Source organism: Gallinula chloropus (assembly GCF_964237585.1).
Source record: "Gallinula chloropus genome assembly, chromosome: 5".
In the NCBI taxonomy this organism is placed as follows: domain Eukaryota; kingdom Metazoa; phylum Chordata; class Aves; order Gruiformes; family Rallidae; genus Gallinula; species Gallinula chloropus.
Genome location: NC_140090.1, coordinates 852,223 through 878,220, shown reverse-complemented (window position 1 = coordinate 878,220; position 25,998 = coordinate 852,223). Strand labels below are relative to the sequence as shown.

The window sequence follows — 25,998 nt, the reverse complement described above, 5'->3', positions numbered from 1 at the left end:
CGGCAAAACCAGGTTCAGAGAACCGCCCGCCTCGGCGGAAAGCTCTCCCGGAACGCGGGGTCTGCGGAGAGCAGCAGACAGACAGGGTGCAGGCATCGCCCCCAGCCGCGGCATCCCCCCGGCCCGCGGCATCCCCCGCACCCCGCTTTGCCCCGCCGCCGGGCGCAGCGCTGCCCGTGAGGAGCCGCCACCCGCCCGCCCCACGCTGCCCCCCACCCCTCGAACCCACCCGCGGAGCCGCGGGACAAGGTGCCGGGATGAAACGCGCCCCGAACCCCCAGCGAGAGGGATTTGTCTCAGCAAACGCTTGCGCGGGAGGGCGGGCGGATGCCTCGCCGCAAAAGCGGGTCCGGACGCTGCAGGGACCTGCCACGGAAAATATCTGGGAAAGGACCAACCTTGGAGCCTCGGGCTTTCCTCCTCGTCCTCCCGCGGAGCCGGCGAGTCCTGCGGCAAAAGCGGGTCCTGAAAGGAACCTGCCCCCTCCATTCTCCTCTGCGGTTTATTACTACACTGTCAGGGGCTATTGTCCTGACGGGCAAAGGATGCTGGTGGCGGTGCTTCGCGCTTAGACAGAAAGAAGACGAGATTCCATTCGTTTACATGTTTTATTGTTGTAAACATTAAAATTGTCTTTCTCAAAGAAAGAGTTATCAGGAGGAAAAATAATAATAATAATAATAATATAATAATCATCAGCGTTTCTAACTGTCATACACCATAGAAAAAAAGGCAGCGACCTGTATCGTGTGCCGTACTGGGGATATACAAAGGAAAATACTACAGAATGTGGCAATATTAAAAATATTACTCCAACGTAAAATAATATATTAACCGACAATTTTAGACGTTTTAAAAAAAAAAAAACAAACCCGGAACAAAACAAACCCAAAATTCAAAGTGCTCAGTAATTTCCAGGGAGTTATGTATATTATAAGCACTCTGGAAACAGTCAAAAGCTGCTGCATGCAAGATTTGTTTAGCTTTAGACAACAAAATAATCAAGATATAAACTTCTTCTTTTAATCAACATCAACAGTACATACAACACTTACAAACAAGGAATGTCGGACGGTGTTTACAAACACTATGTGTCCCTGTGGGGAGGAGGATTTCGGGGTCTGTAATACTTGTGCCCACCTATTTTACAATTGAGAAAATGTTTGAAGCTTAGATAACTACCAGTCTTTATAAAAGCTAACAGACTACATAGTGTCTGAAATACTATTTATAGAATATAGACATTACTGAAATAGCAAGTGCCTATAACATTGTCACCCTAGAATCGTCGTGCTTTCCTCGCATGGAGAGATTGGATTTTTCTTTCTCTTTATTCTCCTTTCCCCCCCCCTTTTCTTTCTTTTTCCCCCCCCTTTTCCTTTTTTTTTTCCTTTTTATTTTTTGCAAACACGTTCAGCTCTGATTTTTAATTGTTCTCTTTTTTTTGTTGCTTTTAGAATTGTTTTCCCATCTTTCCTCATAAATAGGCACAGGGTAAATTCTTAAAAAGCCAAACTGCGTCTGATAAATTTACAAGCCTTCGCCTTCTGCAATGACATGCCACCCACGCAACACTTAGGTTTTGTATATATTACAGCTTTCTTTTACAGCAGAAAACTTTAGTCTTTAGGAGGGTGAGACTTGTGGGTCACCTTAACGCTCTGTTTGCCACCGTAAGAAGTCTTAGCTGCGCACCCGGCGTTGCCAGATGTGGTCACCTTTTTAACCAGAAGTCCTTAATAATAAATTCATTTATAAGCTGATAATAAAAAGTTTATACCATGGTATTTGTGTAGTCCATGATCTGCATCCATGATGCCCCAGAGCCAAAAAATGCCCGTTCACGTTCTGCCTGCGGGAGTTAGCAACACTGTTTTGGGTGGGAAGCTGGCACCCAGGGGTGCTGCTTCGGGCCCAGACGAGTTCCCCTTCAGACAGGTGAAGTTCCTCTTCAGGTCAGCGGAAGTGCACGGGAAGAGTCTTAGAAAGGTAAAGTGTCCAGGAAAAGTTTGTCGATTATTGCTGGCGGTGGCACCAAGTCTTCCAGTTTCAGGTAGAAAATGCGCTGCAGCCCCTGCGTGCAAAGCGTGCGGAGTTCGGGGAGCTTCCCCAAGAGTTTGGACAAGTAGTTGGGGCGATTCAGCCCCCCGTTATTAAAAGTCACGTGGTCTTTGAGACAATTTACAATCTTGTTTTGAAGTTCTTCCACCCTCTTGGGTTCTTTGAGCCCGTGCCTCTCTGCCAAAGAGAAGGATGCGGGGATGTTACGGGTCTGGCGCGGAGGGGAAGGCGGGTGGAAGGGGAAGGAGCGAGCGGAAGGGATGGGACACCGACCTGTGACCATGGCCAGGGCAGCGATGCAAGAGAAGGCAGAGATATCGATGTTCATGTTTTGCAAGTTGGAGGAAAATTCAACAATGGAATCGATCCACTCCCCAAAGCCACGGACGCACTGCAACCGGTGCAGGACCACCCCGTTGCAGAAGATAAGCTTGCCCTCCACTGGGTTTGACCTGGAAGGAATGTGATACCCCCAAAAATGAAGAGGTGGATGAATGAGTAAGGAAGAAAAATAATAGATGGGGAGAGGAAAGGAAAGAAATGAAAGAGGAAGAGAAAAGGGAAGACAAAAGATTAAAAAGAGGAAAGGAAAGGAAAGGAAAGGAAAGGAAAGGAAAGGAAAGGAAAGGAAAGGAAAGGAAAGGAAAGGAAAGGAAAGGAAAGGAAAGGAAAGGAAAGGAAAGGAAAGGAAAGGAAAGGAAAGGAAAGGAAAGGAAAGGAAAGGAAAGGAAAGGAAAGGAAAGGAAAGGAAAGGAAAGGAAAGAAAGAAAAGGAAAGAAAGAAAAGGAAAGAAAGAAAAGGAAAGGAAAGAAAAGGAAAGGAAAGAAAGAAAGAAAAGGAAAGAAGAGAGGAGAGAGTGAAAGAGGAAAAGAGAGAGGGAAAGATTAAAAATAAAAAGGGAAGAGAGAAGATGGGGGAGAAAAGCTAAACAACTAATTACTTGAGGAGCAATAAATGAAGGATTTAAGAGGCACCTAATTACCGAGGAGTTAATAAAACGGCGGATCAGTGGACCTTGAAAGGACCTGACTGCAGAGCCGCCCAGCCGTGCCCGGCGCCGGCCGCTCACCTGTACGCCAGCCGCAGCACGAACAGCTCCAGGAAGGCGGACTCGAAGAGCAGGTCCTGGTCCGTTTTCGGGAGGTCGGTGAAGCCGGGGATCTTTTCCGCCCACCCGCGGATGATCTCCATGGAGCCGGTCAGCAGATCATAGAACTGCTGGATGTGCTGAGTGTCATCTCCGCTCATCTGGTAGTCGGGGTTGGCCTGGAACTGGAAATTCATTTTAAAAAGCACTTAATGAGGTTCTCTAAAGTATATAACCCGTGAAATTGCTAGCCCCGCTTCTGGTCGGGGAGCCGGGTTTGTATAACAATTAAACCTCTCTCTGACCGGTGAGGAAATGAGATGTTCCGGGGCAATTAATTCAATTAGGAGCCGCGCTCCGAGGTCGCCGCTCCCCGGGCGCAGAGGGCGGTTTCGGCGCGGCCCCAGCCCGGGGCAGCCGGCGCGGCGGAGCCCCCGGCCGCTCGCCGCGGTGCCGGCCCCGGGCGCTTAGGGAGGGAGGAAGGGAGGGAGGGAGAGAGGAAAGGCCGAACGGCGTGCCGCCGGCTCGCCTCTCCCCCCGCGGCCGCCGGGCCGGCTGCCCCCCCTCCCCGGGCGGCGGCGGCGGCGGGCGGGCGGGCGCAGGTAGGTCCCTACGCGAGCTCGGTCCAGCTTACCCTGGAATAGTCCAGGCTGGTCATAGCCGGGTTGGAGTCGACATGGGCTCTCACCAGCGCACTGATCAGACTCACCGGGGGAGAGGGGGGAGAGGGCTCCTGGGGGCTCTTCGGTTTGGATGGCAAGCGACCCCTCCGGCCTTTTAGGCTGTCTGTGCGCACCACTGCAAGAGAGAGCGACGGGCTGAGCCTCCCGCGCCCGGCCGCGGCTCAGCGCGGCGCGGGGGCGACGCGGGGACTATGCGGGGACGGCGATGCGGGGATGGCGATGCGGGGATGGCGATGCGGGGACGGCGATGCGGGGATGGCGACGCGGGGACGGCGATGCGGGGACGGCGACGCGGGGATGCGCCGGCCCCGCGGCCTCACTCACCCTCCTTGACCATGCCGACGGCCAGGCACTTCTGGAAGCGGCAGTACTGGCAGCGGTTGCGGCGGCGCTTGTCCACCGGGCAGTTCTTGTTGGCCAGGCAGACGTACTTGGCGTTCTTCTGCACCGTGCGCTGCGGGGGGACGGCGCGGCACCCGCCGCCTCAGCGGCCGCTCCGCGGGGCTGCGCGCCCCGCGCCCGGCCCCGCCACCCCCACAACCCCGGTATTTTCCTTCCCCTCCCACCCCCCTTGCTTTCTTTCTTTCCTTCCTTGCTTCTTTCCTTCCTTTTTCCCTTCCTTCATTTCGTTTCTTTCTTTCCTTCCTTCCTTTTTTCCTTCCTTCATTTCCTTCCTTCCTTTATTTCCTTCCTTCCTTTATTTCCTTCCTTCCTTTATTTCTTTTCTTTCTTTATTTCCTTCCTTCCTTTTTTCCTTCTTTCCTTCATTTCTTTTCCTTCTCCCCCCACTCCTCTTCTTCCCCCCCCTCCTCTCTTTTTTTTTTTTTTTTTTTCCAGGGCATTTAGCAGGAGAAAATTGATAGCGTTAACATTTGAGCTAACCTCGCAGCTCCTAGCAGCGTTTTATATGCCAAGAGGAGGGAAGGAGACGCTCGGTAAATACAAATCCGTGGGCATTCATATTATTTACATTCCTTGGAGACCTTCTCTATTTAAAATGATAAGATTATTCAATCAGGATGGTGAAATAAAGAGATCACTTAATTTTACCACAGGGAATTCTGTTCCACTTGGTTAGCTCAGACACGGTTCTCTGTCCTAAGCAATTTCCATCTGAAGGGGAAAGCGGCTCCTCGCCCCGGCGGGTCCCCCCCGCCGCCCGCCCGCCGCCCGCCCGCCGCCCGCTCACCTTGAAGAAGCCCTTGCAGCCCTCGCAGGTGCGGACGCCGTAGTGCTGGCAGGCGGCGTTGTCCCCGCAGACGGCGCAGAGCCCCTCGTTGGAGGGGGACCCCCGGGAGGGCGGCGAGGGCACCTGGCTGTCCAGCAGCTGCGGAGCGTGGCCCAGCTGCAGCCCGGGGAAGGCCATGGAGGGCTGCTTGCGGATGGGGTTGGGCACGGCGAAGGCCTGCCCGTCCACGGCGTGGTGGGCCCCGGCCGGCTCGGGGTTCATGGGGACGTGGAGGGGCCCGTCGAAGCGCATCTGGCAGCTGGAGACGGGGGTGCCGGGGGGCGACTGCTTGAAGGAGAAGAGGGAGAGGCGGGAGACGGGCGTTTTGCGCTGCTCGATCATGTGCGTGGTGGCCACGTAGTTGGGGTGGAAGTTGTGCAGGGAGCCGGGGTCGTCCCACATGGGGCCGTGCTGCACCTGGAAGCCGGGCGTGGAGGGGGTCGGGGGCGACGAGGGCTTGTAGTACACGGAGCCTGAGTGGGACATCATCTCCTCGGACTGGGGGGGGAGGTGGCTGTGCTGCTGGTAGCCGTGCATCTGAATGTCTTCCACCTTAATGGAGGACTGCTGTCCGGAGAGGGGCATTTGGTACAAGCAAGGTGGCTTCACGTCGTAGCTTGTGTTGTAGTTGTCCATAAAGGTACTGAAGCTGGGGAGAGAAGTGGTGGCAGTGATTTCAGTGTTGGTGAGGTCCATGCTAAACTTGACAAACTCTGGAGTTAAGAAATCGGAGCTGTATTCTCCCGAAGAGTGGTAACTGTAGCTCTGGGAGGCCGGGCTGGCTCCTTGAGGCGAGGACCCATACTGAGCCTGAACACAGGGCATGGCTGGAAACGAAACACGGTCATATAGACTCGGCCCGCACAACCGCGCTTCCCTCCGCCCGCCCCGCCGCCGCTCCGCGCCGCTCCCGCCGGGCACCGCGCTGCCCCGGCCGGCGCTGGGGCGGGGGACGCGGGGCCGAGCCCCGGACACCCAACACCCCCTGTCCCGTCCCCCGTCCCCCCCCCCTCCACCCGCCACCTCCCTCCTCGCCGCCGCGGAGCCGCGGAACGAAGCGCACAAACCTTCGGCCGGGCTAGAGGCGTGTTCGGGGGAGCTGGAGGCGGACAGTGTCGGAGGTCAGCGGACGGCAGCGGTCCCGCGGGTTTAGAGCACGGAGCCGGACTCCAGCCTGCCCAGCGCGCTGGCTGAAACACACACGCGGAGCCGCTCGTCACGCCGGCCCGGGGGCGGGACGGGACGGGACTGGACGGGGGCAGCGCCGGCCCCGGCGGCCCCCGCGGAGCTGCGGGCGCGGTGCCGGGGTCGGCCGGGATGTGCGGGGCGCGGCGGCACCCCGAGAGCCCCCGCGGAGCCGGTGGCGGTCGCGGTTCGGGTTTTTCCCCCTCTCAGTCGGGAAGAAAAACTTTCCGCGGTCGGGCTGCGGCTGTCGGACGACACCGCCCGGGTTCGCGCGCTCCCCCCACCCCCGCACACCCCCGGCTTTCGGCCGGGAGGAGCCCGCCGCCTTTCCGTCCCCACCGGCACGGCGAAGAGACGCGCCGCCGGGGAGAACCGTGCGAGGCGCGGGTCCGTCCGTCCCTCCCGGGGCTCTCGGCACCCGGCGGGACCCCGAGACATCGCCCCGGGCAGCGCACGGGTGGTGACAACGAGCGCACCCGGAGCGGCCGGTAGCGGCAGCCCGGCGGTGCGGTTCGGCCCCGGCAGCACCGCGGGTGAGGCGCGTCCGCGGGCGGCCCGTCCCGCGGCATCCCGGGCTGAGGGACCCCCGCGGCATCCCGGGCTGCGGGACCCCCGCGGCATCCCGGGCGGAGGGACCCCCGCGGCATCCCGGGCGGAGGGACCTCCCCGGCATCCCGGGCGGAGGGACCTCCCCGGCATCCCGGGCGGAGGGACCCCCGCGGCATCCCGGGCTGCGGGACCCCCGAGTCATCCCGGGCTGAGGGACCCCCGCGGCATCCCGGGCTGAGGGACCCCCGCGGCATCCCGGGCTGCGGGACCCCCGAGTCATCCCGGGCTGAGGGACCCCCGCGGCATCCCGGGCTGAGGGACCCCCGCGGCATCCCGGGCTGAGGGACCCCCGCGGCATCCCGGGCTGCGGGACCCCCGAGTCATCCCGGGCTGCGGGACACCCGAGTCATCCCGGGCGGAGGGACCCCCGCGGTACCCTCCCGGGTTCAACGAGCGGCGGACGCGGCGCGGAACCCCCGCTCCCAGGCGCGCCGAGCCACCACCACCACCACCACCGCCTTCATCCTCCTCCTCCTCCTCATCCCCCCCGCAGCTCGCGCGGGAGAAGCGGGGGACTCACCGGAGAGCGCAGACCTGTGCATGCATCCACAGCGCGGGCGGCGGCGGGACAGGGTGTGACGGCCGGGGGATGCGCCGTGGAGAGCGGCGGCGGCGGCGGCCGGAGTGTCCCCTCGGCGCAATGTGCCTTTGTTTATGTGGGCTCCCCAGTCCGCGGCCAACGTGCACCTCGAGCCCCCCGCGCGTCACCGCGCGTCAGCGCCGCGCAGCCAATGGGAGGGCAGGGGGGGGGGGGGAGCCGGGCTTGGCCCCGCCCCTCCGGCCGCGCGCCCCCCTTTGGTAAATTTCCGAGGGTGACGTCACGCCGCGGGACGCGCCCACCTGGGGGGCCCCCCCCACTCCGCCCCCCCGCCCCCCCCCACCCCTCGCGACGGCGCCCGCGCGCCGCTGGCACCGCGCGGCTCTCCCGCCCCGTCCACGCGCGGCACCTTAAGCGCGAGCGGCGGGGCGTGGCCTCATTTGCATAGAGGCGGCGGCGTCACCTCGCCCCCCCCACCCCCACCCTTTACCCCTCCCCGCCCCCCCCCTCTGGCGTCACCATTGACGCAACCGCCCGGCGCGCCAAAAATAGCGCGCGCGCCCCGACGGGAGCTTCCCCCCGGGGCGGGGGAGGGGGTTTGGGGAGTGGGGAATGGGGAATGGGGGGGGTGAGGACCCCGCTGTGCTCCGCTCGGCGACACACACCCCCCCACACCCCACCCCACACACCCCCCGCCCACCCCGCCGCTCGCTTGGCCTTGCGGGGGAGATCCTTCCCCCTGGGATCGGGGCGGGAGCTGCCCCCACCGCCCCACCTACCCCCCTCCCGCCGCTCTCCATCCCTCCCGCGGCCGCGCCCGTCCCCGCGTCCATCCCCCCGTCCGCCCCCGCGTCTATCACCCCGTCCGTCCCCGCGCTCATCCCCGCTCAAATCCCCGCGCACATTACCCCGTCCATCCCCCCGTCCATCCCCGCGCACATCCCCGCGTCCGCCCCCACGTCCGTCCCCGCGCTCATCCCCGCGCAAATCCCCGCGCAAATCCCCGCGCACATCCCCCCGTCCATCCCCCCGTCCATCCCCCCGTCCATCCCCCCATCCATCCCCCCCGTCCGCCCCCGCGTCTATCCCCACGCCCATCCCCGCGCAGCGCTCGGGCGGTAAGTGCGAGTCCGGGTGCCGAGGGCGCACAGCAGGACCGGCCTGGTGTAATTAAGGGCTCTGCGCTAATTAAAACACCGGCAGGCACCGTAACCCCGCGGGTCCAGCCGGCATCGCTGCGGGGGGAGTCACACGTCTGGAGGGTTGGCGGAGGGAGGGAGGGTCCTGGCGGGTGTCTCTGGGCACCGACCCCAACCCTGCCCATGGGACCCTGCGCTGCCGCCGGGCCTGTGACGAACCCAAAGGCAGGAGTGACGTCACTGCGCGCCCTCCTTCCCGCAAGCCGGGTGGCCGTGACGTCACAGGGGGTGTCCAGCACGAGGGGCAGGTGCCTGGAGCGGGCGAGAGGGAGAAGATGCCCCACAGGGAGCTCTGCCGTGCCGCTGGGTGCAGGCGGGCAGGGTGATGCCCAGCACCCTTGGCACCATGCAGCCCTACAGAGCCCACCTTCCCCAGGCCAATCCCCCTGCTCGCCCCGCCGCCCTCTGAAGCCCTGCACACTCCTGGCTTGTGCAGAACCCGCAGCGTTCCTCCCCCTGCGCCCGCGGCTGCCAGTCAGGCACCACTCCCAGCGCGCGCCGCGCACACCCAGACACCCCAGACGAGCTGCCTCCCACCGTCTGGCTCGCTCGCACCCCCAAGGATGGCTTCCCCTCAGCGGCTGTGTTCTCCTGCTCCTCCAGAATTACTACTGGGAAGGAATAACCACTTGTATCAGTACAGGCTGGGGGTGACCTGCTGGAGAGGAGCTCTGTGGAGAAGGACCTGGGGGTGCTGGTGGGTGACAGGGTGCCCATGAGCCAGCAGTGTGCCCTGGGGCTGAGAGAGACAATGGGATCCTGGGGGCATCAGGAGGAGTGTGGGCAGCAGGTCACAGGAGGGGATCCTCCCCCTCTGCTCTGCCCTGCTCAGGCCCCACCTGGAGTGTTGTGTCCAGTGCTGGGCTCCCTGGGATCAAACAGCCAGGGATCTCCTGGAGAGAGTCCAGAGGAGGGACAGAGATGCTGAAGGGCCTGGAGCATCTCCCCTGTGAGGAAAGGCTGAGGGAGCTGGGGCTGTTCAGCCTGGAGAGAAGACTAAGGGGGAACTTATTAATGTTTATAAATATCTGAAGTATGGGATGCAGGGGGACATGGACAGTCCCTTTTCAGTGTCTGTGGGGACAGGACAAGGGGCGATGGGCTCAAGTTGGAGCACAGGGAGTTCCCCCCCAATGTGGGGAAGAACTTCTTCCCAGTGAGGGTGAGGGAGCCCTGGGACAGGCTGCCCAGGGGGTGTGGAGTCTCCTTCTCTGGAGAGATTCCAGCCCCGTCTGGACACCGCCCTGTGTGCCCTGTCCTAGGGACCCTGCTTGGGCAGGGGGTTGGACCCCATGAGCTCTGGAGGCCCCTTCCAGCCCCTGTGATGCTGTGATTCTACTGAGAGTTACCCAAGACAGCAAGCATTGGTAAAGGAATCCCACGCCACCACTAGACGCCCCTGATCCACAAGGAGCATTTACAACAGCAGGCTGGCCCTGGTTTCATCCCTGCAGTGCCCACCCCAAGGGCTGGGCTGGCCACCCCATGCATCCCCCCGCTCCTGAGACTCGGAGCTGCCGCCTAAGGATCAGCATCAGCCGTGTCACAATAGTTCACGGGCTCTATAGTCTTCCCACCGCAGAAGAAACTTGGTGCGAAGGCCCTTATAGGGAGAAGCAATACATCTAATTACCATATCCTTAGAATAGATGTAATATAAATTTCATTACTCACTTAAAAGTTCTAAAGTTAACAGCATAAACTTGAAGTTGAGTAATTAAGTAATCCTTATATAGACACTTATTAAAGTATTTATACATATTATCTTAAATCTACATCTATCATTTTGCCAATTAAAATTAGGACTTTAATTGCAATTAAGTAATTTAATTGCCAATTGAACAGCAAAATTGCTAAGTGACTAATTTTAATGCCTATTTTAATTACCAATCATGACTGGGGAGGGAGCTAATCAAGCAGTATCAGAGTAATGATGTGAAAAAAAAGGGAGAACAAACATTCGAGCCTCCATGCCTTTAAAAAAGAACTCTAAATTAAAGAAATGCAAACACAATTTCATACAGGCAGCGAGATGCCCGAGCTCGGCACCCAGACGCACCAGCACAAAGGACACGGCTCACTGGAAAGAACTGGGGCTCTCCCCCAAAGTGCTGGTGACAAAGTGCCCCTTGCCAGCCCCAAAACTCCGTGGGAGGGGGTCCCGTGCAGACACCGAGCTGGTGGGTGTGGAAATCGGCGCCTGCAAAAGAGGTTGGGAAGCTCAAGGTGCCCAGGAGCCCCTCGGCCTCGGGTGGGGAAGCGCAGTGAGGTGCCCGTGGGGAGTATTTTGGTGTCACTGTGGCCGCCCCCACATCCACATGCAACAGCCTCACCCTCTGTGGGGACAGGGAGGCACAACCGGTGCCATTACCATCCACAGCGCCTGTCGCTGCTGTCCCTGCCTGTCCCGGGCCCTCTTCGCCTCCTTCCGCCCGTCTCTGCTGTCCCTGCCTGTCCCGGGCCCTCTTCATCCCCTTCCCCCAGGCACTGGCAGCTGCACACACTTGGGCACACACAGGCCATGTCATCGCGGCTCCGGCTCCCTCTCACCACGGCTACCAGTCGTGGCAGTGCACCACGAGCAGCTGTGACCACGAATGGCCCATGCAGAGCAAAGATCCCTCGTTCTGAAGGCTCCCACCCCGGCTAACGAGCTTCCCAGCTCATCAGAGCAGCTTCCACAGGAGGGACCACCACCACTGACCCCACGGGCCCTCTTTTGGAAACCACCCTCTCACAGGGCTGCTTCAGGTGCCGACACTTCCAAGACACACACAACCTCACGCCGTTCCTCTCCGGGAGCATCCCCAGTGCCCGTGGGCAGCCAGAGCTTTGGCAGCGCAGGACCTGCTCCGCAGAGGCTGTACTGGTGCCTCCCTGGGAGCAGGGTGAGCGTAACGGGAGCGGAGTCCTGGCAGATGAGTTTCTATGGGTCCAGCCAGGGGAGCAGCAGCCGGGCTCAGACACCGCGGCCACACACGGGCCAGGGAGGCGGCACGGCCGGACACGGTGAGCGCCGCACCGGGGACCTGCAGTGACGCTGCGGTCACGGGTCTGCGGTGCTGACGTGTTTGGTGGTGGCTGCAAGGGGCTGTTTACATCCCAATCCCTGTTCCCGAGCTGTGTACCAGGTCAGGGCAGGGGGTGCCGTGGATGGGTCTCACTGCTGTTGTACAAAGGATGCGGCCAAACTGACTTCAGCCAGCGTAACTGTGGATTTGCAGTTCCAGAGCCTGGCTGCTCCCACTGCCGTCGCGGGTCTGGGGAGCTCTGACGTTGGAGGCTGGACCCAGGGTGTGATGAGGTGCCAGCGACATGAGATGATGTCACACAAGCATCCGCTGTCTGGCACCGGTGCCAGAGAAGGGATTATTTTAAGTACCTTGTAAAGTTTTCTTACACGTACGAGCTGGAACCGCCCCCTGTGCACGCTGCGAGGGCTGGGTGGATCTTGGCAGGGTTCTCCCGTGCGTTCGAGGACACCAAAAGCAGTAACTGTGCTGCAGAGCCCGTTACAGCCTCCTGCTCATTCTGGATCTCTGTTCCTGCACGGGGATGTGAGCCAGGCTGGGGCCACGATGGAACAACCCCAACTGTCCCGGGAACGGTGCAAGTCCCTTCGACAGCACAGGGAAGATACAGCAGCCGCCTCCCACTGCCTCCGGAGCGGGTCAGGGAAGGGACAGTGGACAAGCAGAGCCATGCTGTTCCACCTCCCCGAATCTGTGCGTGCCGGCTGCGGATCGGCTGCTCCCAGCGGAGCGGCTGGCCAGGGACAGGCACATCCGAGCACCGACGTGAGCCCAGACGTGACCAAACCTGTTGTCACAGTGGGAAGGGCTCTTTGTGGGGTGCACTGATGGGGTTCGGGGTGGCCAAGGTGCTGCAGTGTCCCAGGGGCCAGCGCCTGGCTGCGGTGACGGCAGAGGGGGCCGGGCTCCGTGCTGGCCGATGCCCGGCTCGTGTGGGCATCGCCTCAGGGACTGGTTCCAGGCTGTTCTGCCAGCTCTAGAAACTGCCAGAAAATGACACTTGAGTGATGTATTTATGCCACCAGCACTCTGAAATAGCATCATTACATATTGTTTTCCCCACATTTTGGGAATTAACTGACAAAACACACAGAAATCTGCTTCAATTTACTACTTCCTTCAAGGGAAAACCTTTCTGTTGTTTGACAATAAATCCTTTCTTGCTTCAGGAGGGATCTTCTCAGCAGATCTGGGATCCTCCAGCTCTTGCAGCCCTTGCAAACGTGTTCCCTGGCAGATGCTGCCACATGTGACAGTGGGAAAAGCCAGCAGTCGCCCAGGTTGGGGAAGGGGGCAGGGTTCCAGCAGCTGGCCGTGCTGTGCCGGGGCTGTTGCTGGTCGTGTCTCCAGATGGATGATGCCACCCAGAGCTCCTTGTGCACAGGGTGGGGGTTCTACAATGAGCTCCCAAAGTGCCTCTGGATCTGCCTAGGGCAGCACTGCTGGAGCCAGGAAAGGTGCTTGACACAAACCCAAGGGCTGGCAAATGGCTCTGCCCAGGGCACCCCACGCCGCACGGTGCCTGCTGGGAGCTGGGTCCCCTCTGCCAGGACATGTCCCCCAGTGAGGGGCCGGTTTTCGCCCCCATTTCCTCGCTGGGTGAGCATTCACTGCTCTCATCCAAGCTACAGCATCCAGCAAGGGGCTGTCAAAGCCTCTTCCCACTGCTGTTGGTGCTGGTGATGGCAGCAGGGTCCCTAGGACAGGGCACACAGGGCAGTGTCCAGACGGGGCTGGAATCTCTCCAGAGCAGGAGACTCCACACCCCCCTGGGCAGCCTGTCCCAGGGCTCCCTCACCCTCACTGGGAAGAAGTTCTTCCTATGCTCCAACTTGCAGCCATCGCCCCTTGTCCTCACGCTGCGTGCTGTGCATGCTGGTGGTGCCAGTGCCATGTCCCAGCTACAACCTCACACAGTGCCTGCCCTCCACCAGTGCCGAGCTGCCCAACGTGGACAACACGGGCTCCCCGGGTCCTCCAGGGACCACAGCAGCAAGGGAAACCTCGAGGGGGATGCTGGGACAGGTTGGCTTTTCCAGCCTGATTGACTCTGTGATCCCTTGGCTTTCAGCAGGGCTGGGATCCAGTGTGAAGGGAGCACTTACCTCTGCCCAACGACACACAGAGAATGTGCTGACCACATCCTGCTGGTGGGATAACTGTGAAGAACCAGGCAAGTGACAGTGCACAGTGACTGATGGAGTCACCTCTGCAGCCTCTGGAACACAGCAGGTGACAATCACTGATTTGGGCAGGAGCAGTGTGGAATAAAGCTACCCAACACAGCCTGCACACAGAACAGGGCACAAACGGGTTGGTTCTCAGTTTGAACTAAAGGGGACCTGGCTCTTCCATAGGAGAAACTAGATTAAAACCCAGGTAAGGATTGAATGCCACTAATATCACCAGTAAATAAAAGCAGGTTATTGGTTTGGATGAGAGAGCTTTAATAGTAAGAGAAATCAAAACTGGATTGTGCATTCCCCAGACTGTTCAATACAAAAGCCAACAAAATCAGGGCATATTGATGTGATAAGCAAGAGGAAATATATTAGTTTCCAGATCACAACATTCTGGTACAAGGCATCATTGGGAAACCAAGTCAACTTTCATATCCCTCAGACTCCTATTCAGTGAGCCCAGACCTGGCAGCGAGCAAACCCTCAGCACGGGCCCCTATTGACATACCAGTAATGAGATGGAAATGTATTGCCTGCTGGTTCACAGCCACCCAGCGACCCGCCAGCGCTCTCCGGGAGCGATCCCGCAGCCGGGCTGGAGGGCGGCAAGTGCTGCCAGGCCCTCGGTAGCCACCGTGGCCAGTACCAGGTCTGGGCAGGGACACTGAGCTGATGCAGCAGCTGAACCTTTCTCTCTGTGGCTGTGGAGCTGAGCACCAGCCTGATCTTTCCAGCCATGCAGTGCCCATGGTGGTACGGACTCGGTGACGCCAGCCGGGTGCCGTGAGGGTGATGTGAGTCCCTGCAAGGAGGGGACAATCTTTCGGCCTCCAGGCTTTTTGGGTGGGGAGGCCTGGATGTGCTTCTTGGGACCCAGGGGTAACTTCTGTGTGAAGGGATGGGAGTCAGTTGGGCTGAACTCCCAGCCCCACGGGATGTGACACGGCTCTGTGACGGGTTTTAGAGGAACACAGGGTCTCATCCAATGCTGAAAGGAATGTAAAGCTTTAGCCTTCCCCCCTGACCTGAGGTAACAGCCACTGAACACCTCTGTAAGCACCTGTGCTGTCTGCGGCACGGAGCTCCTGCTCAGCTCAGGGATGGTCTCACGTGCCTGTCGCTGCTCAGCCTCAGCTCCGGATCCTCTGACACCCCATGCTGACAGCATGCTGCCCTGGCACTGATGGAAACCTAGACCAGGGAAAGCCCCTGCTGAAGGTGCCCAGGAGAGAGCTCCTGTGGTGTAACACTGCGTTTCCCTTCCCCGCCGGTGCCGCGGGCTAACGGCCCGACAAGGGCCAGAGCAGGGGTCAGCTGGGTGCACTAAGGTGACCAGTGCCTGCACCCCGCAGCACAGGACCCTCTCTGGCAGGGTTAGTGCCCCGGGGGGCAATGGCCAGCAAAGAGCTGGTTCTCCAGGAGAGCACACAGGGACAGGAGCACAGCAGCCTGGGAAAGGGACAGGGCTTCAGTGGGGGGTGTCCCTGCCCATGGCAGGGGTGGGACTGGGGGGTCAGAGGGCCCTTCCCACCCACACCAGTCCGGGGCTCTACATAATGAGAACAGATACAACAATTACTGAATTATAGTGATATAATAACAGTGATATTAATTGCAATATTACTGGAATGAGGTAAAATGTCAAACTTATAAAAATCCAGCTGTATTTCTTGAAGAGCTATCAGTGGTAGCCTTCCTTTTGGGTTTCTTCCTCTGCTAGCCTGGGTGGAAGCCCAGTTTCCCTCACAGAAAGTGGAACAAGTTGGTTTTACATGAGAGCGTCCCGGGTTTCTGAGGGGGAAGCATGCTGAGTGTCTGGAGAAAAGGGGGCTCAGGGGAGACCTCAGTGCTCTCTACAACTCCCCGGACGGAGGTTGTGGGGAGCTGGGGGTCAGGGGAGATCTCATTGCTCTCTCCACCTCCCCGAAAGGAGGTTGTGGGGAGCTGGGTCTCAGCCTCTTCTTGCAGATAACCAGTGACAGGACAAGAGGGGATGGCTGTGAGTTGTGCCAGGGGAGGCTCAGGTTAGAAATGAGGAGACATTTCTTCTCCCAAAGAGCAGCTGAGCATTGGAAGGGGCTGCCCAGGGAGGTGGTAGAGGCACCGTCCCTCAGGGTGCTCAGGGAGAGGTTGGATGGGGTGCTCAGGGATGTGGTTAGTGAGTAACAGAGGTGGTAGGGGGATGGTTGGGCTGGATGATCTTGGAGGGCTTTTCCAACCTGGATGATTCTGTGATCCTGTGAGTGCCACAGGGCCCCGATTTGCAGAGAAGGCAAAGGGACTCATGGCTCCCACATACCCTGTGAAGAGCCTGTGTGGATAAACCTGATGGAAACACCGTGTTTCCCCAACAAGAGATCTGACCCATGTTCCTGGACACAACCACACCGCACTCTGCACAGCAGCCAGGAGCTGGGGATGGGGTGGGGGCAGTTTCAGGAGGGGGAAGGTCAGCACTTGTGCTCCCTTCTTGTTTTAAATGAACAGGCACAGCCAGGCAGTTTGGCAGCTGCACGTTTGGGGCGACCTCATCTCCCACCCAGGGTTCCCCCTGCACAGAGAGGTGAGCAGTGCCCGGGGGTGGGTGGGCACAGACCCACCTCCTCTCCTTAAGCAGCACCACACGTGCTCATGGCACAGCCAGCTGCACAAGGGGAGGTCTCCCAACTCCTGGGACCAACAGCATCCTGGTTCCTCTGCCACAGGCAAGGCAGCTGGGCCTCCAGCCTGCAGGAGGGAAGGGGTGGAACCCACAGCCCTTACTGAGTTAGTGGCCTGGGTTGGCCCGTGCAGAAATCAAACCCAGGAGCCACATGCCATGCTGGAAGTCAGCATTACACCTGGTACAAACTGTGGGCTGTCACCAGCAGCCAAGTGTTAGTAGGTCCAAAAAATCCCAGGTCCCTTCGGTTGCACCCGTTCTTACCCTGAGCTTACAGGGCTGCACAGCTCCTCCTGCCATGTCACAAAACTTGTTCCTTCAGGGATTTACATCTCCCCTTTGTCTGAAAAAACATCTGCATTTGGGATTCCAGATGCATCCTGAAGAACATCAAGGAGAAGCATCAGACTCCCCTTCAGAACCCAGAGCACTGGAAGCTGAAGTGCTCCGTGGCAGTGTGCAGTAAGGGTCATGCTTGATTTCAGATGCTATGAGACTTGCCTTCACGTTGTGTAACTTCAGACAACAAGAAACGATCCTAATTAATAATTGTGATGGTATTGTGGCTAATGAGCACCTCGTGGGGTACTTATGGCTAGAAGGTGATGGGTCTCAGTTGGGATACACAGATTTCCACAGCTTCTCCAGGAGCAGGAAAGAACATTTGTTCCAAGGCAGAGCTCACGGTATCTCTTCCTTAAAAATACAACCCTTAGGCAACAAGCTGGACAGAAATCAAATGATTTCTTACGTACTGTGTTTCTGCAGGCTGGGCTGAGAGCTGCAACGGGCAGGGAGGTGCAGAGAGGGAGCCAGGGCCTCGGGAAGTAACAGCAGCAGTGTCTGTTGGCAGGGCTGGGGCACAGTGTTGTGAAGTGTTTTATTTCTGCGTTCTCTAAACAAACATTAGGTGTCCCATGGAATGATCTGTCCTCATGCAACTGCAGTGGTGGTTTCCAAAGCAGCATCTGCCCCGGCTTCGTGGGCTGGTCTGCAGGTGGAAGGCTGGAGAAGTGAGCAGGAGCTTCCCATTTTATGGACTCTCTGTGCAGGACCCTCCCACTCTGTGGACTCTGTGCAGGACCATCCCACTCTGTGGACTCTCTGTTCAGGACCATCCCACTGTGTGGACTCTCCACACTCTGTGCAGGACCATCCCACTGTGTGGACTCTGTGCAGGACCATCCCACTGTGTGGACTCTCCACACTCTGTGCAGGACCATCCCACTGTGTGGACTCTGTGCAGGACCATCCCACTGTGTGGACTCTCCACACTCTGTGCAGGACCATCCCACTGTGTGGACTCTCCATGCTCTGCAGCGCTGTGCCAGACTCAGGCTGAACTTGGCCACGATTTGCCTCCAATCCCAAAATGTCCATTCTCATCTCTGATTAAGCTGCAGACCAGGCCAGGCTCCTTTTATTAAGTCAAGCAGACTCCTACCTGCTTCCTGAGGGCTAAATTGGGCTGAGAAAACCGTTGTAATATTGTGTAATTAATTTGCCAGTCAAACAATTTCTGCAGGGCTATAATTTACTTATCTGTCTGCAGCCCTAATGAATGCTCAGGACTCTGATTCTGGTTTCTGCCTTTTTAGCTCCTTTTTAAACTCAAACTTCCGTGATTCTTTACTACAGGCTGACTTGTGACCTGTATTTTTGGGATGCTCTTAGGATGCTTCCCCAGGAGCAACAGAAGCCAGCTGAAGGCTCAGACCTGCAGTATGCCTCGCATGACTGGGACCTGCTCCAGGCCTCCCTGCTTCAGTCCTGCGTTTCCCCACGTACAAGGGGGCTCAGTCAGCAAACAGCACGATGTCAGAACGTGGGAGCAGCAGCCATTTGTGTCTGGAGGGATTAACTCCACAGGTAACTTCATTCAAACTCAGACCGGCAGCGTGCAGAGCTCCCCGAAGGTGACTGAGCTCTCTACTCCCTGAGGAGCAGCAGGACACAAAAACTAGTTGGTCAATGTATTGTGGGCAAATTTAGTAGTTGTTTAACTTTGCAAATCACAACTGTGTCCTGGATTGGGGTTGGGTTTTTTAAATCCATTTATTATTTGAACCGGTTGGGTAAGTGGTGTAAGTAGCAAGTGTGTTGTTCATCATCGCTGGAGTTCAGCCCTTCACCATCCTCCTGATCTCTGGCAGGAATGTTTTCTGAAGGAGGGGAGGCATTAAGTGTAAATAATGCAGGAGGTTCCTGAATGTTCTGCCCGACTCACTGGATCCTTGCAAACAAATAGAGGAGGTGATCGCAGGACAGAAGAAAAGCAACTTTAGCTCTTTATTTGGAAGCGGCTGGTGCAGGTGCCACAGGCTCTAGCGCCTGGTGAAGACTCAGAGCAGCACACAGAGGGCATCGGGGGCCAAAGGGGAAGGGAAGGAGAAAGGGAAGGAGATGCAGGAGTGGGGACCTGGTGCTGGCCAGGCAGGTTTGGGATTGCGCAAGGCCAAGAGCGCGTAGGGAGATGAAGACCCTTCCCATGTTTGCTCTACACTGCCGTGCTCTGCTGCTGGGGTTCACTGAATCAGAGTGTTTATTTTAAGAAGGAATTCTGAGTGCAAACATTTAATCCTGTGAACAAGTGTGGGGACAGGAAACTGAATGAGGAAGCAAAGCTGCCATCCCCCTCTGCGCCTTCAGAGCGTGGCTGCAGCCCTTCCTGCGCAGTGCCTACACCCTGTCACTTGGAACTCCTCTCAGGCTGCACTGCAGAAATCCACCGGCCTGGGGAGAAACTGTGGGGGAAAGTACAGAGTGAATTGAAGTGTGTATCACAGGAGAACCCATGGAGAACGCAAAACTAGAGCAGAGCCTGTGGGAACCCCGTCCCCTGGGCCAAGGCAGGCCTCCCTGCAAGGCCCAAGGCCTGCGAGGCACCAGGAATGAGTTAACCCCGGGGAGGAATGCGGAGGAGCTGCCAGATAACAGAGTGACATTGTTTTTCCCTGATGTCAGCACAGAAACCCAAACACAAAGAGGTGAATGTAGTCCTCTGAGGGAGCTGTTGAGAAAGCTGAATGTCCAGCTTGTGCCTCGGCATCCGGCAGCATCACAAACTGCTTGGCACAAGCTGACCGAGTGTTTCCTGGAACCAGGGGCTGCTCCAGGCAGCTGGGCAGGACCCGTGCTGTGGTGAGGGTGGGACAGGCTGTGCGAGGTGCATGTGGCAGCGCTGGGAGCCGCATCGCTGCTCTGGGGTCCCTTTCTGCCCCTCCAGTTTCACCAGTGTGCAGTCCTGGGTTTACCACCAAGCACGTTTTGTTTTACTCTGCAGCTCAGCGTAAGGCATCTTATTTGCTCCCACAGCATCCACAGGCTGAGTCTTGCCCAAATAATTCAATTTCCTCTGTGTTTGGTAGGTGACAGTCTAGAGGCTATTGCGATCTAGCTGCAATAGAAGCACTGTTTCACTTCAATATAGGCAGCACATGAGCTCTTGTGTTGGTTCCACGGGGACAGTAATTAAATACTTGCTGAGATGCTCCGGATCTGTAGCTCCACGGCTGCAATGTGCTCTGCCTTGATCCACTGCCCAAGAAGAAGTTCCACAATTGGACTGACTGTCCATCACAGCTGAGAAATCCATAAAGGCATAGTAATATCTGTATTATTCATTTTCTGCTATTCTGAAGTCTACAGAAAGGTAAACAAAAGGAGGAAAAACCTGAAGAGAAGGTATTAAATTGCTTTGTGTTTTTATTGCAGTGGTTGGTATTAACCTGCTCTGCACCCCTGGCTCGGCCTTGTTCGGAGCCGCTGCTATCCTGTGCTTTGCCTTAACAGGCAGATCAGACAGTCTGTGTGCTGTGTTAATTAGGAAAACCAAATTCCCCAACTGCTCTTTAAAATCTGTTTTGAAGAAAGTCAAGCTGCTGAATGCAGCTTTCTGAGGGGACAGGGAAACATGAGTCACTGAGGTTACCATGTCAGAACGGGGCACGCCGGAGGAACCCCGCTCAGAGGCCAAGGGTTCTCCTCCTCTTGGGCTCTGTGACGCAGGCACAGCTGCTTGGGGCAGCTTCTCAGGAGAAAATTAAGTGCACTAGAGTATTGTGTGCTGTAGTATTGATGTGCATTGAGGGGAGATACACACTGAAAATAAGGACTGGGCAGTTCCCAGTAAAGCTAATGGAAGTTGCTGGGTTTGCTGGGAATGTGGCACCAAAATGCCCTGGTTGGATTCTTTTTAGTGTCAGGGCTCTAGACCTGCCAAGTCTGTATTTAGATGGGGAAAATATGCTGGAAGAGGAGTGTTTTATGTCGTGGTAAGTAACCTCTTACTTGGCAACTTAGATCTGTTAGGGAAGTCTGAAATTCAAGATGTACTGAAGATGTGTGCTTTAATATGAGGAATCGTCACACTTTTTATGGGCAGGAACAAGGAGCTGGTCAGAGAAAGAAACAAGGGAGTTTTTTGGTGGCTGAATTTCCTGAGGAAAAACCCTGCGAAGTCACAGAGCAGCAGTGCCCCGGCACCAGCAGCTTCCCCAGAGCCGGGGTTGGGAGACGGGACAGCAGCATCCCAGCCCTGGCAGGAAAGGGGCGACAGCCCCCCATGCTCCCTCGGCCCGCCTCTGCCTGTCCCTGGGCACTGCAGCCTGCTGCCAGCCCCCCCGGCCCAGCTTTTCCATAGGATCACTGAACCCCAGACCGGTGTGGGTGGGCAGGGCCCTCAGAGCCCCCCGGGGACAACCCCCCGGGCCCAGGGTGCCCCCAGCCCCACCCAACCCGGCCTTGAGCCCTGCCAGGGATCCCGGGGCAGCCCCAGCTTCTCTGGGCACCCTGTGCCAGGGCCTCCCCCCTCCCCGGGAAGGATTTCTGACTCCCAGCGCCTCTCCAGCCGCCCTAAGGCCGTGGCCCTGGGCCTGGGCCTCCCTGCCCTGGGCACTCCCGGGGTCGGCCCCACTCGGCGCGGGCGGCTGCCGCCCTGGTCCCGGGTCCCGGCCCGGAGCCGCTGGACGCCAGAGGGAGTCGCGCGGGGAGGGAGGCCGCGGGCCCGGGCTCTGGTAGCGCCGGGCGGAGGCCCCTCTGCAGCCGGGGATGTAGCTCAGTGGTAGAGCGCGCGCTTCGCATGTGTGAGGTCCCGGGTTCAATCCCCGGCATCTCCAGGGGCTGGGTTTTTTATTGCGCTTTTAGCCCGGCCCAGCGCGGCCGCCGGGCGCCGCGGGGACAGGCCGCGGCCCGCAGCGCACCCGAGCCGCCGGCACGACGCGTCTGCGCCCCCCGCGGCGCCGCGTCTTCCCGCAGGGAAAACACAAGCGCGGCGCGGGGGCTCGGGCCGCCAAACGCGGCGGCAAAAGGGAAGCTGCATTGGCCGGGAATCGAACCCGGGCCTCCCGCGTGGCAGGCGAGAATTCTACCACTGAACCACCAATGCGTGCTCGGCGGGGCCTGCCGCCTGCCCCGCCACGGCCGCCGCGCTGCGCGCCCGACCCGCCCTGGTCTGGGCCCTGCCCCGCCCGCGTAGCCCCGCTGCGAGTCCTGCCCAACGGCCCTGCCCCGCCACGGGCGCTCCGGGCCGGGCCCTACCCGAGCCGCCCCGGTACAGGCCCTGCCCAACGGCCCTGTCCCGCCACGGCAGCCCCGCTGCGGGCCGGGCCCTGTCCTGGCTGCTCCCTGTGTGGGCCTTGCCCAACGGCCCAGCCCTGCCCGGGCTGCCCCTGTGCGGTTCCTTGGGCACACCCCAGGGCTTCTCTGCTCCTGGTACCTCCGAGGAGGATGCTGTAACCTCAACCATCCCAGGTCCAGCGGGGGTGGCTGTGACAGGAACAAGGTGGGGATTGGTGAGACAGGCAGTGGTAAAACAGCCCGACTCAAGCCGAAAACTGCAGGTGTGGGTTACCCGGGCTGGGCAAGTGGGTGTCATCATCCCCTCCTCGCCAGGTCTGGACACGTGTTGCTGTCACACCATCCGACTGTGGCTCTGCAGCCACCCACTTCAGAACTGGTGTGGCATCAGTCCCTGTACTGGTATGTAAATAAAGAGGAGGTGTGATGCTACAAAGGTACAGGCACTGTCTGCTGGGATTCACCTCTTCACAGGGAGCCGTATTAAATGGTGTTCTTGTTCGAAACCATGCCATGGGAGTAGGTCAGACCAACCCAAAATACAGCATGCCTCCTTGTAAGAACCAACTGCCTGGTCATGAGTTGAACTAACCCACACCTAATACTTAATATTAGCAGGAAAGTCCAGGCCAGGCTTCCTACTGCCCTCAAACTAGTGAAGGATAACTGCTGCCCTTTCAAAATGGCTTCTAAAAGCCTCAGCCAAAAGGGCTCCCAAAACGTGCTCCTGCCTCTGCTCCCCGAGCCAGAACACTCATACCATCCCTGGTGAGCCCTGCGCTGAGTGGAGCACACACACAGCAGCTTGATTTTAACAGGTCACGGAAGAACCTGGGCTTTTAAAAATATCCACCTACCCGAAAGGACAACCGAGCCCGTATTGCAGAGCCCTCAGCAAAGCCTGTTGAGAGGAAACAAACAAAACAATCCTGGTAATCTTTTAGGTAGGACTTATAATGTAGAACAACTTGTCAGGGCAGGTTAAAGTTTTAAGGCCTAGCAATTTTGACAGCGTCCCTTTGAGCACAGTGAGAGCGCAGGGACGAGCAGGACAGCAAAAGGTCACTTGGTCACACATATCTGCTGCCTCCTTTACGTTCATCTCCAGCCCCACCAGGCACGTCCCAATTAATTATTTAAATCTGTGGGGAAGAATATTTTTCTCTAGATCAAAAAGGCACAATCTTACATTCTGGGGAAGCCACAGGATGGCTGGTGTGGGCAGAAATAGTGCTAAGAGGAAGCTGAGGCAAGGGGTGCAATCCGCGGGCTTCCAATGCCCAGAGATGCCAGCGACATCCAGGAACGTTGATTTCCTTCAGCTCTCGGTGAGTTTCCAACCAGGGATCTTCCTGCATCCCTTTGTTTTCCACTGGATCCTAAAAGGTCACCAAACCCCTACTGACAGCGACATAGGTGGGTATTTAAACAGCTTTTCCCAACACGACCATTGGTTATGCTGCTGGTGACCTGCACGAGGTCCAGATAAACCTGTGGACACCCCAAAATGTTTGTCCCAGGTACTATCCTAACAGTCAGAAATGAAAGACAATGCCAGGGAAACGGGCACTGGGAGAGAACAAGAGCCCTGCATCCCCTGTTTCTTTGGACGATGAGGACCTGGGCTTTCCAAGGGATCAGGCACGTCCTTGAACTGTTTTTCTCTGATTCTTCCCTAGTCAATCCAACAGAGAAAACATCTGGCTGAAAAGCAGGTGCCTGGCTATAGCAGGGCTGGGCTTGGTTTGCCGCAGTACATACAGCACAGATTTCAAAACGCTGCCTGCATGTCACCTCTCTCCCTGGCACATGTGAGAGAAATCACAGAATCCCAGAGTCACGGGGTTGGAAAAGCCCTTTAAGCCCATGGGGTCCAACTGTCCCTGTCCTGTGCTGACCCAGATCCCTGAGCACCTCATCTCCCCTCTGTTAAACACCCCCAGGGCTGGGGACTCAGCCCCTCCCTGGGCAGCCTGTGCCACAGCCCCACAACTCTGCCAGGGAAGAACTTTGCCCTCCCAGCTGAGCTGACCCTGCCCTGGGGCAGCTTGAGCCCATTGCCCCTTGTCCCATCTCCTGTCCCCTGGCTGCAGAGACCATCGCCCCCCTCTCTGCACCCTCCTGGCAGGGCAGGGGAGGTGGGGAGAAGGTCTCCCCTCAGCCTCCTCTTCTCCAGGCTCAACACCCCCAGCTCCCTGGGTAAAGATTTTTTCCTGCTTCCTGCCACAACAAAAAACTTTAAGCACCAGAAGAGTAAAACACTTAAACAGTCCAAGCAGCTTTGCTTTCTACAGAGATGGTGTTTTGCTTTTCTCCCTCTCTACCGAGGGAATCCCTGTTCCCTGTTAGCCAGCATCAGCTGTTTGCCCCAGAAAGAGGGATGCTCCACCTCTCTCCTTCGCACTGCCCGGCTCTCCTGTAGTTAAGCTGCCAGTGCTCCCATCACAGGGAGAGGCTGATTAATTACCTTGTTTGTTCTGCAACAAACAACACGACCTGTGCCACCCTCCCCTGAAAGCAGCAGTTTTTGCCTCTGTTTCTGTGACTCAGCCCTGACGTGTTGCTCTATGTAACAGCAACGGGAAGGACATGATGGTGATGGTAACACATTCCTCCTGTTTTAATAGGAAAAGGAGCTGCTCTCTCCTCCTGGCACACCCCCCCAAACACAGGGGGTGTTCCCGTCTGTTGCAGCGTAGGGGGACAATGTCTGAACACCAGCACAACAGCCGGGTTCAGCTGGCAAGCAGTGTGTGATATGAAGCAATAGGGCTGCATCTGGGAGCGATACCTGATAGCAGCAGCCAGGGGCTGGAACACTCTTAAATGTTTAATCCTGGCCGTGACTAAGGACTTTTTATTTTCCACCAGGAGCCCCTACCCAGCATCCTGCTTGAGACAAATCTCAGTAGAGAAACTCTGCTTCTGCTGGTGCCGCTTGGTTCCAGCCCTGCTGCGATCACTGCCACCCCTTGCTCCGCACAGAGACGCTTTCCTGGAGACAGATGAGGAGGCAGCACATTTGTGAGCGTCTGAACAGACTCTCCTCTCCTGACACATAACTTTGGCAGGCCGTCAGGAAGCCACGATAATCTTTTTCCCTATCTTCCCTTGCTAATGAAGAGAAACTGCCTCTGGGGTTAAGGAGAAAAGGTGAACTCTCCCCGAACACAATTTACACCTGCTGAGCACATGATTTCGGGCGTCTAAAATCCTTGTCTTGGCAGGTGTCCCAGGGACCAAGCACAGAGACCCAGGAGGTAATATTTCCATCTAGATATTAAATAAAAAACAGGCTCAGGAGGGATGGATTTTTTGATACTTTAAGGCATCTCATTTTTTTTGCTTAACCTTGTAGAAAATCTTTCACTATTCAAACTTGTGCAGGCCAACCCTTCCCAACCAGTAACTCAAACAACAACGCAGCCACAAAGATAACACCAGAGCTGTAGTGGGAAACAAGCCTAATCCAGGCAGGAAAGAACAGCCTGTGGCAGCTGAGCTATGGGTGTGTGGAGAACCTCCCCTGGAAAGGGGCTTTGCTGGGCAGATGTGTCCTTCTACAAGTTTTCACCCATCCCTGGATTTCTCTTGTATGGGAGGAGCAGTACAGCACTCTGGGTTTCTGCCCCCTTTAAGGTTCTGCTGGCCTGGAAGAGCTCCTGCCACACACAAGTGCTGGGGTGCAGAGTACATTGACTGGAGCCTGGGTGTCGACAGGTCGTCCGCTTGGGCACTGCCTTGTTTTGAATCGATCAGCAACGAGCATGAATTGATACCGACAACACAGCCACACCTGGGCAGGCAACAGCCCCGAGGGGGGGAGGACAGGGCGTGTGCCCAGTTCTACCAACACTGTGATGATGTTCTGAGCTCTTGTCAGAGCTGGGCTCAGCAGCAGCACTTAGCACCATGTCAGTACACACACACGGGGTAGGTACTCACACCTGAACTTGC

At 57.7% G+C, this 25,998-nt stretch overlaps 1 protein-coding gene across 2 annotated transcripts; it reads right to left on the bottom strand.

Moving 5' to 3' along the window:
* Positions 1-1,966: 1,966 nt before the first annotated feature.
* On the bottom strand, positions 1,967-6,244 carry NR4A2 (nuclear receptor subfamily 4 group A member 2; the record flags this gene model as incomplete). Of its 2 annotated transcripts, XM_084264928.1 has the most annotated exons (7): positions 1,967-2,238; positions 2,335-2,513; positions 3,131-3,333; positions 3,783-3,946; positions 4,156-4,285; positions 5,021-5,708; positions 6,127-6,244. In XM_084264928.1, the coding sequence occupies 6 exons, from the start codon at positions 5,693-5,695 to the stop codon at positions 1,982-1,984; spliced, it is 1,608 nt and encodes a 535-aa protein (XP_084121054.1). In that variant the 3' UTR covers positions 1,967-1,981. The 2 variants fall into 2 exon arrangements, with proteins under 2 accessions (XP_084121054.1, XP_084121053.1); XM_084264927.1 differs by lacking the exon at positions 6,127-6,244 and having other exon boundaries at positions 5,021-5,884.
* Between the last annotated feature and the right edge of the window lie 19,754 nt (positions 6,245-25,998).